Source organism: Brassica napus, chromosome A1 (genome assembly GCF_020379485.1).
Source record: "Brassica napus cultivar Da-Ae chromosome A1, Da-Ae, whole genome shotgun sequence".
In the NCBI taxonomy this organism is placed as follows: Eukaryota; Viridiplantae; Streptophyta; class Magnoliopsida; order Brassicales; family Brassicaceae; genus Brassica; species Brassica napus.
Genome location: NC_063434.1, coordinates 23362071 through 23380941, shown reverse-complemented (window position 1 = coordinate 23380941; position 18871 = coordinate 23362071). Strand labels below are relative to the sequence as shown.

The window sequence follows — 18871 nt, the reverse complement described above, 5'->3', positions numbered from 1 at the left end:
TTTAACTATAAATTTAAATTTTATTTTTACTTATAACAAAATATGTTGAAAAAACTTAACAAAATCTTAATAAAATTTTAAAATATTTTTAAATTAATGCAGAGATTGATTTCATAATTAATACTATAGTATTATTATAATGTATTTACTCATAAAATCCAACAATATACTAAAATAAATAACATAGAAATATAAATTATGCTAAGAAAATATCAGTTTTATAGTATAACTAAATAAAATTTTAAAATGAATTGTATTCCGTCTGTAAAAGTTAGAAAAAATGAAGGAGATTCTCAATTTTTTTATTTTATACTATGAATTTATTTTACCAAACTCGAAAATATGTTAACATATAATAACAATTAATAATAAAGTAAAATATATAAAATAAATTATTATACATTAATAATATCGAATAAGAAACATAACCAATAACATTATAGATTTACACAATATATAACACTAAAATGTAAATATATATCTTTTAAAGTTTTGCGATGGTATCCGTTATATATTTATAAAATGAAAATATATATGTACGGATGTGCGGGTGAAAAATCTAGTTTGTTATAAGATGATTGTTTCCACCATCTAGATGAGGAAAAAAGAGATCATAACTTTTGCAAATCGAGCGTTAGTTAATGTATATGTTGTTAATACTGTATGTGTTATACAGAAATCTCTATCATTAAATATTTGTTAATGAAAAGATCGGTTGGTCTTTTGAAAACAAAAGATGAAACTTTTGTAGACTGAGAGAACTCTAAATCAATGAGTTCAAAAGTATATTTATGAGGATGATGGGTAAGTGTTGGGAGTATTTTCCTTTCTATGGCCATTATAATTTACCAAAAGTGCTTTAAATAAAAATAATTAAAAACTTTCTACCAATCAAACTTTGACCACATTCATTAGGATTCTTGCAAAGGCATTAAAGTAAAATCAAAACCGTCTGGTAACTCGAAACGTTTCATTTGGTTATAATTATTTCAAAATTAATTTAGGGATTACGGTTAAGTAACGTCTAACTATTATTAAAAGAGGATGATCGTGTGAGGGAGGCTATATAAGTTTATTCGCTTCCTCTTTCTCCAAGAGAAAACAAAAAGTTAAAAAACCCTAACCGTTACGGCTATGGCGGCAGCGAGTTTCTCAGAGGGCTTTGACTACGAAACATGGGCTCTAACGACGAAAGCGACTCTAACCGAGCAAGGACTTTGGGACGTCGTCGAAAACGGAGTCCCACCGGATCCATCCAAGATTCCAGAGGTATCGGCAACGATTAAATCCCAAGAACTCTCTCAATGGAGAGATCTCGTGATTAAAGACATGAACGCGCTTCAGGTAATGCAATCTTCTCTCACTGATTCCGCTTTCAAGAAGACTCTCTCCGCTTCTTCGTCCAAAGACGTTTGGGATATGCTCAAAAAGAGCAACGAGCAAGCTAGACTAAGTAGTAGGTTAGAGGAGGAAGAAGTTCATGAGTACTTGATGTTAGTAGAAGGTGTGGATGAGTTGAGCTATGATGAGGATATGTGGATGATCTGCGCCAAGGGTACGACGAATCATATGTCACGGTACGAGAAGCACTTCTCCGTTTTGGACAGAACACACAAAGGCAAGGTTAGGTTAGCAGACGGAACGTTTCTCAGGGTTGAAGGTAGAGGACACGTGAGGATTATGATGAAGGAAGGGAAGAAGACCAAGACTAAGACGATGAGGGATGTGATTTTTGTTCCGGGGTTGAACGTGAACGTTTTGAGTATCGATCTGATGATAGCAAGAGGTTACTCACTAGAATCGAAACGGGACACGTGCGTTTTTTTCGATCGGAAGGGGGCGGTGTTTGGGGATGCCGTGATGGACAAGAAAGGACCAGCTCTGCGTTTGAACATGATTGAAGGTACTCAGGAGGAAGAGATCGCTGTTGATTATGTGATGGCTGCGGTGATAAGCAAAACTGATTTGGTTTATGATGAGGACATGTGGATGGTCTCTTGCTTCTCCACGATCCACATGACTCCGTATGAGAATGTTTTCACGGCTCTTGACAGGACACACAAAGGGAAGGTTGGGTTGAAGGATGGGGCGGTGCTCAAGGCAGAAGGAAAAGGAGATGTGGAGATTGTGATGAAGGGAGGGAAGAAGAAGAAGACGATCAAGAATGTGCTTTTTGTTCCTGAGATTATGAGAAACGTGCTGAGTTTTAGTCAGATGGAGACATACGGCTGTTCGTTTAGAGAGGGACGAGGTGGTGAGTGCATTATAAGCGATGAGACTGGGGCAGTGTATGGGGATACTACGTGGGATGTGAAAGATATGGCTCTGCGTTTGGAGGTGATCAAAGGTAACCGCACCTCTTAATTAGCTTCCTGCTTTTCACTTTGGTACTAGACTTGACTATTAAGGTGGACGTTTGTGGTTCTTTTTTAGTTTGGTGTCATTGTGTGATTTTATTTTCTGTTCGTTTAAATTTGAATTCTACTAGTTCGATGGGTTCTATTGAATTAAGAATAAATTTCATTGAGTTTTTAGATAATTTTAGATGAATTCTGAAAGTTTATAATTTTATTAATTAAATCATAAATCACTCTTCGGAATTCTATTCGAAAATATAAAATCAAATTTTATGTTTTTTTTTAATCTAAAAGCTCTTAAAATAGTTCCAATAAAATATATTTTAAAAATAAAAAAAATCATAAAAAATTAAAAGAATTTTTACAATTAAGATTAAATCCAACTTAGACGTTGTTCTTTTAACCATGGCTTGGTATTAATTCCAAAAACTATTCTTGTTTCTTCGCTTACCAACCCATATAAATTGAACCATATCAAGTATCAACTCACATCCCGATTTGAAAACTTGTGTACCAACCAGATTTACGACGCGTATGTAACCGAGTCGAATACTTGACCGATATTCACTAATTGTATTAAACCGAACCGATAACCAAGATGGTACAGCTGAGGATATTTAGCTACTTGGGTTTTGAATATTGTGTCACTATTATATAAATAGAAGTGTAGTCAATTATTGTTGCGTTCATCTTGCTCTGATTAATTTTCAATATCATTCATCACCAACTCAATTGCTGGAAAGTGGACAGACTTACTTAACCGGGTCAACTAACCTAAATTAAACCAGACTTGGCCAAAAATTGATTTAGCAAAGTTCCAAACAATGCTTAATCTTTATAGACAAGTGAACTGATTTGAAAACTTCAAATGTGTTGAATTTTTACCATACGAATGAACCGAGGCGAATAATTGATCGAAGCTAATTAGTAAATACATTCTCTAATTGCTTTAAACCGGACCATAACCGAGCCACTACGTTAAACCGGACACAAAGAAGTTAATTAGGGTTTGCGGTTTATGTGTATTTTCACCGTGACGAGTGAATACAGTAAGATTGATTTACACCAGTGCTTCGAATCACATGGTGAAGTATTTCACGACTTTAGACAGAACATACAGGGGCCTCTTCAGTTTCTTCTTGTAATGGTTCTGGGCCTGCCCATTAGGGCCTAAACTCTTTTGTCTTTCCTTTTAAGTCTTAACTAGATTTTGATCCGCGCAGGCGCGCGGGTGTATATTTTGAAAAATATGTTGATATTTATTTTTCATGTAATTATTAAGATTTGGAAAAATGAATCCGAGGAACATAACCAATACCGATCCAAAGATATAGTACCAAACCCAAACATAAATTGATTAAATATTCTAATTATTCAAAATTTTGTTATTTAGAGAACCGAATCTGATCCGAACCGAAGTATTTGGGCATCCGAATTTATCTAAAAATAGATTTATATACTTATATATATTAATTATTTTTAGATTTAACGTATATAAAACATCAAAAATGATACTTTTAAATTGGTTTAAATACTTAAAAATATATATAGATAGTCAAAAGTAAATATCTGAAATAGTTAAAGTATACTCAAATCACCAAAAATACTTAAAATAATTATTGATTTCGTATCCAAAATTTTAAATCAAGCCAATTGATATGTTAAGCTTAAGTATTATGACATATGTTATTCAAATTTATACGTAATATATTATTTTATTTATACATTTTGAGAAATTTAAAATATATAATGATTTAAGACTTTAAAAATAATTTAAATTAGTTATCCAAACCCAAACCAAACCCGCAAAGATCCAAATCGAACTCAAACCAAAATTTAGAAACATTCTAATAAGGCTGAAATCTTTGACCCCGAAAACCCAAAATACAAACCGATCAGAACTAAACCCGTATGGGTATCCAAAAGCCCATCCCTAGTCATTATTATATATCGTATTTTATCATCATATAATTAATCGTATTTTATATGTACCATCATATAAGTAATCATATAATTAATAGTATTTTATACATACCATCATATAAATAATTACATATATTATATTTTTAAAACTTAATATGAAATATGAAAACCATAATTTGAGTTGGTATTTCAAATTGGGCTTTGCATTATATTTTTCTTATATATATTGACAATATTTTTTTATAATGGTTATTGAAAAATAGTTTAGTAAAAATCCATTTTTGAATATATGTATATTTTTGAATCAATTTTTGATATAAATCAAATTTGAATTATTATTTTGATTTGAAATATGTATATAAAGTTTAAATTTTGTTTTATGGTTAGTTTAGAAAAAAAATTTTTAGGGAATTAGATTGACCCATTTTGGTATATTTTAAAAGTGGCCTAGATAACTTTCAATTTTTTAAAAAAACATAAGCCCATTACTTTTTTTCTTAATACTACTATCCTTGTTTTCAAACAAAAATATTTTTTTTTAAAAGAGTGCAATCCATGTTTCCAAACACTCCAAATTTTTAAAAGTCCTATTAAAGTCTCCAAACACTCCAATTTTGTACTTGAGTTTTAATAAGATAGATATTATCAGTTGTTCAAAAAAAAAAAAAGACAACATACAGGGGTCGTGTTGGATTAGCTGGTAGACTGGTTATCAGGGCAGAAGGGAGAGGAGATGTCAGTATTGTAATGAAGGGAGTGAGGAAGACTATCAAGAATGTTCTTTTTGTTCCTGGGTTAAAGAGAAATGTGTTGAGTGTTGCTCAGATGACATCATCAAGAGGGTATACAGTGATAATGGGAGCTGGTGAATGCATTATTAAGGACGAGACTGGGATTGTTTTTGGGGAGAGAGAGGCATTGGTCTGCGTTTGCAGGTGATTGAAGGTACTCTCACCTCTTAGTTAGAGGCTAGTCACTTCATAGACTTACTTGTCAGGTGGACATCTCAGTCTTTTTTGGTTTGCTTCTTTAGAATCAGTATTGGTCTTTTAACCTACAGCGGTTTGGTTTTAATCTCTAGTTGTCGGAACACTATTTTGTAATAACTATGCATTGCTTTTGTAAACCTTGTTGAATATGGTGAAAAACGATTTCTTGTAGAAAGATAATGATCAAATATATATGATTACATACCAAACTTAATTGAGAGAGATAGAGAGAGAGACATGAAAGGTGGATAGTTGAATCAGTAACGGCAGATCTTGGCGGTAGGCATAGTGACACAAACTTGAGCGTACTTCTTCTTAGCCGCCTCGGTTCCTCGCTTGGGCTCCTCCTCGTCAGCCATGGCTGCCTTAGCCAAGGAACAGACCGCCGCAGCTGCAGCAGTGAACATGAGATCCCTCCTCATTGTGGTGCTGCTCTGTTCCTCCTTGGCCTTGACTTGTAAGCTGGTTGCGTTCTCGCTCGTCGAGGCTCTGACCACCGAGAGCCTTCGTCCGCCGGTGGTTGACGGAAGCTTAGCTACGGCCGGGAGAAATGTTGATGTCATGGTCATCGATGCCATTGCTTGAATCCTACGTTTGATTCTACTCTCCAAATATCACTCGCTAGCTCTGGGTATATGCGTGCGAGAAGGTGGAATGTGTTTTAAGAAGTTTGTGAATAATTTAAGTTTGTGGTGAATATTATCCATTTTCTTATCCAAATATGATTTTTTGTGCAAATGGTCTGTTGCCACGTGTCACGTTCTATCTTTGTTGCGAATAATTCGCGAGGCGCTCTCGCAGTTGTGAAGACCACATGTGGGTCCATACAAAATAGTAAGCCCAAAAGATTAATAATATCTTCGTCAGATAAACAACCTATCCGAATTATAAGACCGGCCGGGTAGCACCCGACCCGTATTTAACCGGATACACAGTTTTAAACGACACTAATCGCTCTCGCTCTCAAGTTTCCTTTGTTCATCCTCGAGAGATTCGAATCGAAGCCAAGCTTCTTCGATTTCTCCCTCTAATACCTCAATCCTGCTTTCGCATTGCTTCTCTGATTTCGTTTCTCCCTCCGAGGAATCAAGTAAAGAGACTCATAAAACCCTAATCTTCTCTGATTCACGGCTCTTATAATCGTTAAAGGTTTTTGATTGCGTTGTAGAAAAGCAATTCGCATTGAAGACAAAGCAAGAGAGTATGAATGCTCCGATCATAGGTGAGCTCGATTCACAGTCCTTTCTCAAACAGTTCTAGTTACTTATTCACTTTCTCTCTGTGTAGATCCGTTGCAAGGAGACTTTCCAGAGGTGATCGAAGAGTATCTGGAGCATGGGGTCATCAAGTGCGTTGCTTTTAATCACCGTGGTTCTCTTCTCGCTGGTAAAGTTGTCTCCTTTAAGCCTTATGTGTCTCGTTTTTGATGTTATCTTTGATTTGTTTGATAGCTGGATGTGCGGATGGGAGCTGTGTCATCTGGGACTTCGAAACCAGAGGCATTGCAAAAGTGCTTCGTGATAACGATTGTGCTGCTGCGATTACAAGTGTCTCTTGGTCAAAGTATGGACACCGTTTGCTTGTCTCAGCTGCAGACAAGTCGTTAACTCTCTGGGATGTCTCCACTGGAGACAAGATTGCTAGGACAACTCTTCAGCAGACTCCTTTACACGCTCGTCTCAACCCTGGCTTGAGTTCGCCTTCTCTTTGCCTCGCGTGCCCGCTCTCTTCTGCTCCCATGATTGTTGACTTTGAGATTGGCTGCACGACTTTGCTTCCTGTGTGTGTGCCTGAGATGCCTGATGTGTTAGCTCCTCCGCAGCGCAGTAAATGTGCGGAGTCAGGTCCTCCTTTCTCTCCCGCTGCAGCGTGCTTTAACAAGTGTGGGGATTTAGTTTATGTGGGGAATGCTAAAGGGGAGATACTTATTGTTGATTATAAGAGTGTTCGAGTTCTTGCTTTGGTTCCTGTGTCTGGTGGGTCTGCGGTGAAGAACATAGTGTTTAGCAGGGACGGGAAGTATCTTCTCACGAATTCGCACGACCGCATCATCAGGATATATGAGAATCTTCTCCCAGCTAAAGATGTGCTTAGATCACTTGAGGACTTGGGTAAGAACGTAGATGGGGTTGATGGTGTTGAGAAAATGAAGACTGTTGGATCGAAATGCTTAACGCTCTTCAGGGAGTTCCAAGATTTAGTTACCAAGATGCATTGGAAAGCGCCTTGTTTCAGCGGTGATGGTGAGTGGGTCGTTGGAGGTTCTGCATGCAAAGGAGAACATAAGATCTACATATGGGATCGAGCGGGGCATCTCGTGAAAATACTAGAAGGTCCAAAGGAGGCCTTGATTGATCTTGCTTGGCATCCTGTCCATCCTGTAATCGTCTCTGTTTCCTTGACCGGTCTAGTGTACATTTGGGCAAAAGATTACACAGAGAACTGGAGTGCGTTTGCTCCTGATTTCAAGGAGCTTGAGGAGAATGAAGAGTATGTGGAACGTGAAGATGAATTTGATTTGATGCCTGAGACAGGAAAGGTGAGAAATTGAATGGATAGATTGCATAAGGATTCTCTGTTAATTACTCTGTCACCTGTTTACCTGAATATATGTGGTTGTATGTGTGTAGGTGAAAGTATCAAGTGTTAATGAAGATGAGGAAGTTGACATAGAGACAGTGGAAAAGGATGCTTTCAGTGATTCAGATATGTCAGTGGAGGAACTCCGCTACCTTCCAGCTGAACCGATCCCAGATACAAATGAGGAGCAAGACGAGTTAAAGTTAATCGAAGCTCGTATATCTGCATCTCCTGCTTCCGAAGAGGCTGTTCAGAATGGACATGTGACAGACCTTGTATCAAGTCCACAAGGAGGTGAGAAAGATCGTAACAGCTTCATATGAAAAAGACAGTTTATGAATTCCCCTACATTACATACTGGGAGAATATATGTGTGAATAGTATTGTGGATAGATGTATGAATCTGTGATGTTTTATTCCATAGACTTAGATCTTTATTTACTAATGCATTTGGCTCTGTATTGTAGAAGAAATGGGTGAAACACGAGGAAAGAGAAAAAGGAAACCATCAGAGAAAGCCATGGAGTTGCAGGCGGAGAAAGCAAAGGCATCAAAAGCTTCAGGAAGAACAGTACGAGAGAAAAGCAGAGCAGTAGGCGATCAAGAAATCGATGAGAGTGTAAATGGTGGTGGTGATGATGACGACGATGCATATTATTGACCAAGTAAGTCTACTAACCTATATGTATGCAACATAAAAAAGTTGCAGCAAGCTTAAGATATGGAATCATTTTTATTTGAATGTTTTGATTGCAGGCAATGCTGTGTTCTTCTCTACCACGACACATCTGCGCTGTGAATCAAGCTGGATTCTGCACACTAGGAATATATGTAGCCAGGATCTTAAATTTAAGCGTGTATTAAGACAATTTTTAAGCAGTTTAGAGAAAGAGATAGAGAGGGAACATAAACATCTTTTGATTCATTAACTTTGATCATCACATTAACAGAATTATTGCTCATAACAGTTACAGAATACATTTCCTTTACAACAAACAATGGATACAACCAGATAGATAGATAGATGTCAGGACTATGTGTGTATGGTTTTTAAAACGAAGAGTCCTGGATAAATTTGTTTTTAAGTTTCACGAGGGCCGTCAGAAGATTGAGTCTTTCTTAGGTTCCAGTGAAGACCGTCGTGGATGCTGCGTAGGAAGTCATTAGTGGATTCGACCTGGCAAGCCGTTGAGACTGGCCACGGTGCCATGCTACACACCAGTGCATCCCCTGCTTCAAGCTGTTTCCGGCCTTTCCCATCAAACGATACCCAAGCAGAGCTTCTGCTGTTGAATGGCACTTGCACTCTCACTGTCACGTGGTCCGGTAATATCAGTGGGCGGAACGACAGAGAATGCGGACAGATGGGTGTGAACAAGATCCCAGGAACCTGCAAAACATAGAGTTTAGAACTATTGTCTTCCATCTAAGAACTGACATTGCTTAAGCAGATGAAGTTCATGATGGGGCATATTACCTGTGGATGGACCATTGACCCTCCAGCTGCAAGCGAGTACGCGGTGCTACCAGATGTTGTAGATAGTATGAGTCCGTCGCCTTGCACACATGTGACAAATGAGTTGTCGCAGTAGCATTCAAGGTTTGTGAGGAAAGAAGTTATTCCACGGTCGATGGTGACTTCATTAAGAACAAGCATGTTCTCCTCTGTCTCGTAGTCATGCCTAGCTTTATCTCTGATGATGTGACACTGCAACCTGTGTCGTAGTGTTATACTGAGTGGACCCTTCAAAACCGCTTCAAGACATTCTCGGTATTGTTCGCTATCTGGGATCAAAAGAGTTAAAGAAAAGTTTCTAGTGACAGATAATGATGCTTAATGCAACTGATTCTTATAGCTAAAATAAAATATGAAGGATACGGAAAGGAGTCATGAATCCCAGAGATCCCATGGAAAATGGAACAATTGGAGGCACTGGTCCTTTAAACATCGATGCTGCCTGTAATCATTAAGACGTTTCATGTTATAAAGAAGGATACAGATGTGAAGTGTTATAAACTTGAGTTGAGATGTGACATTACCCATAGAACAGTACCATCCCCACCAAGAGTTATAACAAGGTCAATCTTTGGGTGTAGAAGTGAAATTTCTTTGTCTGCATAAACATAATTATCAATGAAGCTTTCATATACATTATGTCTCTAAGCTTTATTAAAATGTAGAGCATATATCAAATATCTTACCATCTTCCCAAGTTTGTACAAAGTCAAAGGAACTTGATTCGGATAAAAGTTCTGCCTTCACTCGTGGTTCAACGTAAACATTTAACCCTTTCTGCTCTCTCAACCATCTGAAATCAATATGTGTTTACTTTATCTTAAGCAAAAAATTTTACATTTCAACAGACATTCTGAGAGAAGTACTGAAACTGATCCTATGGTTTCTTAGATACTGACCTGACCATTTCCACAGAAAGAACTTGTACAGAAGTCGATTTAGGTTTAGTGAAAATAAGAACATTTTGTGGACTGGTCTCCCATGTCAGTGAAATCTGAATGAATATTACAAAGTTGTTTTACGTTAGTCTACTACATACTGAACAACTGTGTATTTGCCTTCACTAAAACAATGGGATAGATGCAATGAAACAAAGACTGGTTTACCTGTTTACTACTGCGGTCTGCTGTAGTGATATTCCCACTCTCAAACGAGACGATATCTTTCTTGTGTTGATCATTGGCCTGCCCCTTGCATCCCCATGAAAGCTTAAACGATGCCTGCATCAACGTTGAAAATGTAATACACTATATGCGAACGTGAAGTAGAGACAGGAGAGAGATTTTTGAATGCAACAGGATACAGCAAAAAGAGCAATATTCATCTAAATCGATGTTCAACGTCTGGTGAGTGCAGAGAGAATGTGCAAGTCCAACAAATACATTGCCTAATTATGTTTATTGACTTTGCATATACCAACAAGATATAATAAGCAAATAACTGGACCAAAACAATAAACTACCTTTCGCTTCAGTTTGTTGTTAGACCCAATAGGACTGTTAGGCTCACAATCTTGGAGCACTTCATGAGCGCAGATACGCTCCAAGGAATACCTTGTTGATTTCCCATTTTCCGGAACATGAAGCCGTGGAGACTTGGCTATATGATCCATCTCCATGCTATTAGCTTCTTCATTTAAAGGTGCTGTAATACAAGCCAGTAAACTATTGTTACATCCATGGCCAATAATAGCAAAACGACTAGATCTAATTGGCGAAGACACTTGGACTTGGAGAGAGAGAGAGTAAATGATTTCAAAGATAGTTAGAAAGAAGAAAAGACACCTTGACGTAGCAAGTCAAGGTTCTTAGACCTCTCCAGCTCATATCTACGTTTCCATTCAGCAGCCTCAGCTTGAGCCAATGCCTTCCCTTCAGCAGATCCTCTTAGAGCCTTTGCAACAGCTATAATGAATATGCAATTAGAAAAAGAAGTAAGTTCCTAATGACAAGAGAAACACACAAAGCATGAGGCTTTTAGCTTCAACATTACTTCTCAAGGCCTCAGAGAACTCAATGAGGTGATCATCTGAAGCCTGCATAGGAGTCTGTTGAATAAGAAGCTCCTCAACTGCTTTCTCTGATTGGGCTAGTGAAGTCAAATCACTGAAAGCATTCTCCGGGTTTGATCGCAAACTGTTTGCATCTCCATTGCCCAATGAATCCTGCCCACAGAAATTTTTTTTTTTTTTAAAGTCAAATACTTTAAACAATGTTGTGATTGAAAAACATGAGCTTTGAAGATAGACGACAGGAACAACACTTTCGTGCACATTCTCAATGAACCAAAATTTGGGGCGATCATAAAAGAGAAATCTTTTTACAAGTTTGATTTAAAAATATCTCAAATTGAAGACGAAAAAAACAAAAAAAAAACAGAGAGATTGAATAAACACACGCAAAAGAAAAAGCAGAGGAAAGAGAGTGGTGATCGATGACTAAAACAGAGAAGCGAGGAAGGAGAGGAAAATGAAGTACAGTGTGATTGAGCTTGTAGTTCGACGACATTGAATTCTCTATGATCGAAGACGACAAGAGGTAGAAATGAAAAAAGGGAGCTTATGGATTTGTTTTGACAAGACGGCAGATTTATATAGAAAGAGTCGTAACTGGGTAAGGTAAGCATCAATCCAAGTTTTTTTTTTCTTTTTTTTTTTGAAACAGTAATTTCTTTCAACTTAACGACCAGAACACATTTTTGACCCCTCAACTAAAATATTCTCTGTTTTTAAATATACAACCACAAAAACAAAACAGAAAAATAATTATTATGAAAAAGATACTGTATATGCAACGGTAGACTTTTTTCTTTCAATAATCATTATAGTTTACAATTTTTACAGTCACATTTTTGCTCTGTTTTACATTTGTTCATAAACATTACATTTTAATAATATGTTCTCCCTTTTTATTTACATATTTTCATGGAAAGTTCAAATATTTTTTGGGTCATCTTACTTTTTTGTTTACAAATATAATAAACCCACGATGAAATTCATATACTTTCATGCATGCTTTGCTAATGGAGAAGAATATACTTGCTTGGGGTAAATGATTTGTGAGACATATGTGAAGTTGGGGGAGGTGATGATGCTTCCTTCATTCAGACTAAAGAATAATGATTCATCTATCTCCACCTTTTGGGGAGGTGGTATCAAGCACTTCTATGATAAAACACAACTTTACATCTTTTGCTCGTATAATTATGTTTTTTATTTTACCAAAACTTTGTTAAGTGCTAGTGAATGATTAGAATATGAGAAAAATCAAAAAAATAATAATAGAGACATTCAGGCAAGCAAAGACTTTCAAAATAAGAAAGAAACAAATACTAGCAAGTATATGAGGGTAGAGGAGAAACCCATTAGAGCATTTTCATTGTATGGGTTCTTAGTTTAAAATAAATATCTAACCTAGAAATAAAATAAAAAGTAACAATTGATTGGATCACTATCTCAAAATGTTGTGATATCCACCCAGAAATATTTAAAATGATATACTTAAAAATACTTCTAAATATGTATCTCAACATTTTGAAATATTCATTCAATTAATTGTTATTTTCCTTATATTTAGTTAGATATTCTAAAATAAGAACCCATGCAATGAAAATGCTCTAACAAAACATCATCTTAGATCAATGGTAAAAGAAAAGACCAACTCGTTTTCCAACTTCCAGAGAAAAGGTCTTTGACTAATTGTATGATGGACAAATTTCTAAGATGACCATTAAATATGTTTTTTAATCAAAAAATATCATGAAGAAGAAAATGACCGGAATTTATTTTATTAAAAAGGGTAAAAAAACTATTTTATCTTTATTTTATATATATTTAAATATATCTAATTATTTACATAAATTAAAAAAAATATTTTCGAATAATAAGTTTTTGAATTCGAATTTTTAAATTTTAATTTCTTTTTCAAGTATAAAAATATTTTGAAATACAAAATTCTTATTAAAACGATTTTTTATTTTCTTAGTTTTTATTTATTTATTTTAAAAAATTATAAACTCCAACTCAAAACTTCATCTTTTAAATCTAAACACTAAATTAGATTAGTTAATCATATAAGGTCTGAAAATTTTGTTAGTCATTTTGATCTTTGAAAACTATATTCGTGATAAAATATTTCTTATATTTATCCTTGAAATTTCTCTTCTATGATTGTGGTTGATTTGAAAATTCCATTTGCATAATTTAGATATTAATTTCGTTTATATGATTATCTTTCCGAATACTTTGTTAACTGATCATTGCGTGATCGAATATAATATACTGACCGAATTTTCGATCATGTTTTTATATTAATACCCTATTAAAACATCAACCCCTAAAATAATAATATGCCATATATATTACATGTTCACATGTTTGAACCATATCGATTAAAAAATCATAAATAACTTAACCAACCATTATACGAATGAGATCACGTCACACAAACCAGAAGTTGCAAAAGTCTTTTCTTTTAGAGTTTCTTTTTTTGCTTAACTTTGGTCTTTTCTTTTAGAGTTAGTCAAGTCTTTTTATATACCCCAGTGTAATACCTTGGGCCGGCTTAATAATATCATGGACTCTGGAGTAAAAAAAAAAAATTAATTTTCAAATTATTATTTTTCTTTAAAAAATCTGATAGATATATGTTTTTTTCAAAATACAAGAATTATTTTTAAAAATAAATCTATGGAAATAAAAAACGCTTTCATATAAAAAAAATTTGACCCCTTTTTTGTTTTTAATATAAAATACATGTATTTTTAAAAAAATCGGACACTTATCTATTAAAAAATAGGGAGACAACGGATTGGACCCAGAACAGTCGCACCACTCACTCCCTATCTAAGCCGGCCCTGGTATTACCCTATTGAAACTCGTTTCTCGTTAAGAAGAAACTGATACCGCAAAACTTTTTGTACTATTCTATGAAGATGATGATTTAAATTAGCGAGATGTAAAAAATGATATAAACAGAAATGGTATAAAGAAATGGTCAAACCTAACGATTTTGTGATCGAAAACCTTTAATGCTTTTGTTCGATCATTAGTTATAAGCAGTGACGGAGCCAAAAAATATTTATACCGGAATCATAAAATTAATTAAATTAAAATTAAAATTAAAATTTAATTTATTAATAATATTTTAAAAGTATTTGTAACATAAACTATTAAGCTGTTTGAATTTTTAAAAATTATATTTGAAAGAATGTGTTTAAAAATTAATTGTTAAATAAAGTTTTAAAAAATGGAAAATGAACAAAATAAATTGCAAAAATAAGTAAACAGCCGAAAGAAAAAATATGTGGCAAAAGCAGTGTTTTGAAACCCGACCCGGACCCGCGGTTGAACCGGTAAACCCGGCAATCCAGAAAAATTCCGGTTTGGGTTTTGTGAAAAACCCAATATTTAGAAACCCGCAAAAACCCACAAAAATCCAGTAGAACCCGGAACCCGATACCGGTTGAACCACTGGTTGAACCAATAAATAACTTTTATTTCTTTTTAAAATTTTTAATTATGTTTTATATTCTAAATTTCCAATTAAAAAGTTATATACTGACAAAAAAGTTAGGTTTTTCCTTTTCAGTTTTATATTTGTGATTTTTAGATTTTAATGAAGATTTTACTATGCCACTTGAAGAAAATAAAGTGAATGATGGTACCGCAAAAGAAATATATTCTCTATAATGGATGTTTTAAAGGTCCACTGAGAACGTAAACAAGCAGAAAAACATAAGAAAACATTTGAAAAGAGTTTGACTTATTGTTCATTTTAAAATTGAACTTTTAGAATCAAATTAGTTAAAGAAAAAAGTAAAAAAAAAAAAAAAAAGATAAGATGGTGCAAAGACGTGTATCGGATAAGGGGGGTCAAAACAAAGTAGTTAAACTGAGCAGCTTTTATTCACATATCTAAGCTTCAAAATTTAGTTTTTCATATTTGACTAGGGATAGCTGACCCCTCTCCTTACCTTGTAGCTGTGCCCCTGGTTATAAGTTATAACATAGATATATTGTCTGTCCATTACTAGAAAACTAGGTGTTCTTCCCGGACATGCGGGCATAATGTTCTTATAAATATTTATCTGTTTATAACTATTAAATCAAAACCAACATAAGAAATTATTAATTATGTTTTTAAAAAGATAAATCAAACATTATACTTTGTATTTTATAGTAAAAAATATTATTTCAGATAAAAACACAACATATTTAATAATTATCTTATGTTTTAAAAATATATTTTATTTATGAGAATTTTATTATATTTACTTATAGTCAATTATCAAATATAACATATAAATAAAATATTATTAATATATATTCATTATTTTTTATCAATATATATATATACTTACTGTTGTGTTAAATTTTAAAAACATTCACATATATTTTAGAAAATATATTTATTTGATTAGCTTTTAATATACATTGTTTTATATCTAACTATAAATTTTATAATAAAATATTATTTTCAGATAACAACATAATATATCTAAGAATTATCTTATGTTTTAATACATGTTTTTATTTTTGAAAATTTTATTATATTTATTTATAGTCAATTATCTAATATAAATATAATAGTATTAATAGAAATTCGTTTTTAATTATTTATATTTTAGATAATTCTTATTATTATTAGTTTTAATCACTTTTTTTAATCAGATTGATTTGAAATTCGTTTTTATTTTTTGACTAATTTATATAATTATTCATTAAGGGTATAAACGATATTAACCGCTCTAACCTTTAACGTGAGAGCTGTGTTACAAAAATTTACTTCGCAAATAATAGTATAGATAAGTTAGCGGGGAATTTTAATCATTACCTGAGGGCTCCGTCTTGGAGCGGGTGCGGATCACGGGTGTGGGTGCGGTTCGAGATTATTTTGCGCGGAGCGGATGCGAGTCTGTCGAATTTGAGTCGTGGATATCCGTCAACCCGCAAATTTTTAAGAAAAAAACTTTTTTTTGAAAAAAAAAACATTTTTCGTAAAATATATAAAATACAATAAATATTTATATAATTTTAATCATAAATATATTATTTTAATATTATTTTTTTAAAATTATTATATAATTAAAAAATAATCATTTTAATTAAAATAATTATTTTTAATATAGTTAATATTACCCACGGGTTTGGCAGGTTACCCGCGGGTTTTGGCGGAACGGGTGCAGATATAAAAGTTTTTGTTTGCGGGTTATGCGGATCGAGTTTTTGAATCGAAAAATGATTCGATCCGCAGCGGAGCAGGACGGGTCAGGGCGGGTTGACCCGCAAACCCACTAAAAAATAACCAACACATATTGGTAGTTTCTTTTTCTTTGTTGTTGACAACTTACACTGGTAATTTAAACCTTAGGTAATTTAATTTTCAAGATACAGTAGTTCAATTTCAATAAGTGACACATCTATATAGGAAAAGAAACCACAAATCAAGAGAAAATAAACTCCTTTCTCCATTTTATCTTTCGCATATGATGATTAGTGATGATTAGTTGATTACTGACTAATTGTAGGATTAGTTTTGGATATAGATCAATGAAATATTAATTAGTTTTAGATTGTAGATTTATAAGAGTTAATATACAAAAATTATCTAATTTAAAAATTATTTTAAGTTTTACTGAAATTTCTATTAAATTATTAATGACACAAACTTTTAAAGCCAATCCTAATTATATTTTTTATCAAATCAAAATCAATCCTACTAATTAATTGATTAGAAGCAATTACACCATTTACTTTGGCGATTACAGATATAAGTGGGTCCATCAGGAACGCTTGGCTGTTTTATAATTTAAAGGACTTTTATTATTTCTGGTCCTTCAGTCTCAAGTCTCAACTCAACGCGGTTATGCGATCGTGGGGTTTCGGTTCCACTACATCTAAGTGCACGCTTCTAGTGAATCAGGATTACGACAAGTGGGTTTCTGTATTCCATAACTCCAATGACGCTTTAGATTTTATCATGCAAATCCTGGTTTGTTGATTATGAAGTTTTTGGACGGTAGTTTTCATAATAACTAGATTTTGATCCGTGCACCCCGCACGGGTATTTACTTTATTTTATATAAATATATATTTGTTGTAAGTACACACTGTTATATATTGTCTGTTAAATGTTCTTTTTTTTATAAGTATAATATAATATAATATTCTATATATTATTTTTTATCAAAAATATGTTGTTATTTATTTTTTATGTCACTATTATATATCATATATGTGTTATCAGATAATTAATGTATTTTATATGTACCATCATATAAATAATTATATATATTGTATATTTTAAAATTTAATATGAAATATAAAAACCATAATTTAAGTTGGTGTTTCAAATTGGACTTTGTATTGTATTTTTCTTATATATATTTAAAACATTTTTTATAATGGTTATGGGAAAATATTTTAATAAAAATCAATTTTTGAATATATGTATATTTTTGAATCAGTTTTCATATAAATCAATTTTAAATTAATATTTTGATTTGAAATATGTATATAAATTTTAAATTTTGTTTATGATTATTTTCGACAAAAGATATTTTTAGGCAATTAGTTTAGGTCATTTTCATATATTTAAAAGTTGTCCCAGATATATAGTTTCTCATAGTATAATGAACCTCTAAATTTTTTCTAATAACATAAGCCTATTACTCTTTTTAATTATTACTATTTGACCCGTACAACCGCACGGATGTTTGTTTTCACTTTTCTATACATAAATTATTATTTTAGAACATAAGTGGTATATAATTTTAATGTTAATCATATACTTAAATATTTATATAACTATTTCAAATACAATAATTTTATAATTGACATGTTATAATTAATTAGTTGTTTAAACCTTATGTATTTGCCACTTCTTATTATATATTTATCTTATTGTATTTGCATTTAGTTATTAAGCAAATTAATATATTCATGAGAAAATATATTTAAAAAATATTTTGTATTTAATTTATGCTAAATTCTGACCCGTATTTCAAAACTGAATTTCTTTTTACCAATATTTTTATGCTTATTCATTTTAGATAATTTATTATTATATATATAAAAGTGTAAGATATGTTAATTTTTAGACATGTATTATATAGTTTGTCAATTTTAAGCCGTTCTATCATCATATTATATTTTAAATAAATAGTTTATATTTATGAAAATAAAATTTATAAATTTATCAATTGAATATAATTTTATCATATTTATTTTAGTATAATAATTATATTTTAACATGATCATGACTATAAAAATAGACAAAATAAGATATAATTTATTTATTTTCATTTTTAAACGATAACTTAAAATACATTAAGTTATTGTTTAAATATTACACAGATTTATTAGAAGTTTTAAAATATAATATATAAATATATATTATATTTAAAATGAAAATATATTATGATTAAAGTAGTTACAAAGATTTTATATTATTAACTTTAAAGAAATACATGTTAATTTTTATACATGTATTATATAGTTTGATAAT

The 18871-nt window shown here is 32.6% G+C and overlaps 4 protein-coding genes across 6 annotated transcripts; 2 read left to right on the top strand and 2 right to left on the bottom strand.

Annotated features, from left to right (window-relative positions):
* Positions 1-667: 667 nt before the first annotated feature.
* LOC106403378 lies at positions 668-2539 on the top strand. The gene has a single exon (XM_022694318.2). The coding sequence runs from the start codon at positions 1135-1137 to the stop codon at positions 2362-2364; it is 1230 nt and encodes a 409-aa protein (XP_022550039.2). The 5' UTR covers positions 668-1134; the 3' UTR covers positions 2365-2539.
* Positions 2540-5416: 2877 nt separating this feature from the next.
* Positions 5417-5965, bottom strand: LOC106345717 (photosystem II 5 kDa protein, chloroplastic). The gene has a single exon (XM_013784887.3). The coding sequence runs from the start codon at positions 5845-5847 to the stop codon at positions 5527-5529; it is 321 nt and encodes a 106-aa protein (XP_013640341.2). The 5' UTR covers positions 5848-5965; the 3' UTR covers positions 5417-5526.
* Positions 5966-6119: 154 nt separating this feature from the next.
* Positions 6120-8845, top strand: LOC106345728 (protein RBL). 3 transcript variants are annotated; one of them, XM_022720507.2, is made up of 7 exons: positions 6120-6359; positions 6438-6491; positions 6557-6655; positions 6721-7808; positions 7900-8143; positions 8320-8514; positions 8606-8845. In XM_022720507.2, the coding sequence occupies exons 2-6, from the start codon at positions 6473-6475 to the stop codon at positions 8508-8510; spliced, it is 1641 nt and encodes a 546-aa protein (XP_022576228.1). In that variant the 5' UTR covers positions 6120-6359; positions 6438-6472; the 3' UTR covers positions 8511-8514; positions 8606-8845. The 3 variants fall into 3 exon arrangements, with proteins under 3 accessions (XP_022576228.1, XP_013640347.1, XP_022576225.1); XM_013784893.3 differs by having other exon boundaries at positions 8317-8514; XM_022720504.2 differs by having other exon boundaries at positions 6189-6359; positions 6419-6491; positions 8317-8514.
* LOC106345729 (NAD(H) kinase 1) lies at positions 8751-12037 on the bottom strand. Its single transcript, XM_013784894.3, has 11 exons — positions 11843-12037; positions 11358-11529; positions 11150-11269; positions 10828-11009; positions 10472-10585; positions 10265-10359; positions 10052-10158; positions 9890-9963; positions 9729-9807; positions 9327-9634; positions 8751-9239 (listed from the first exon to the last, which is right to left on the bottom strand). The coding sequence occupies exons 1-11, from the start codon at positions 11870-11872 to the stop codon at positions 8931-8933; spliced, it is 1590 nt and encodes a 529-aa protein (XP_013640348.1). The 5' UTR covers positions 11873-12037; the 3' UTR covers positions 8751-8930.
* Between the last annotated feature and the right edge of the window lie 6834 nt (positions 12038-18871).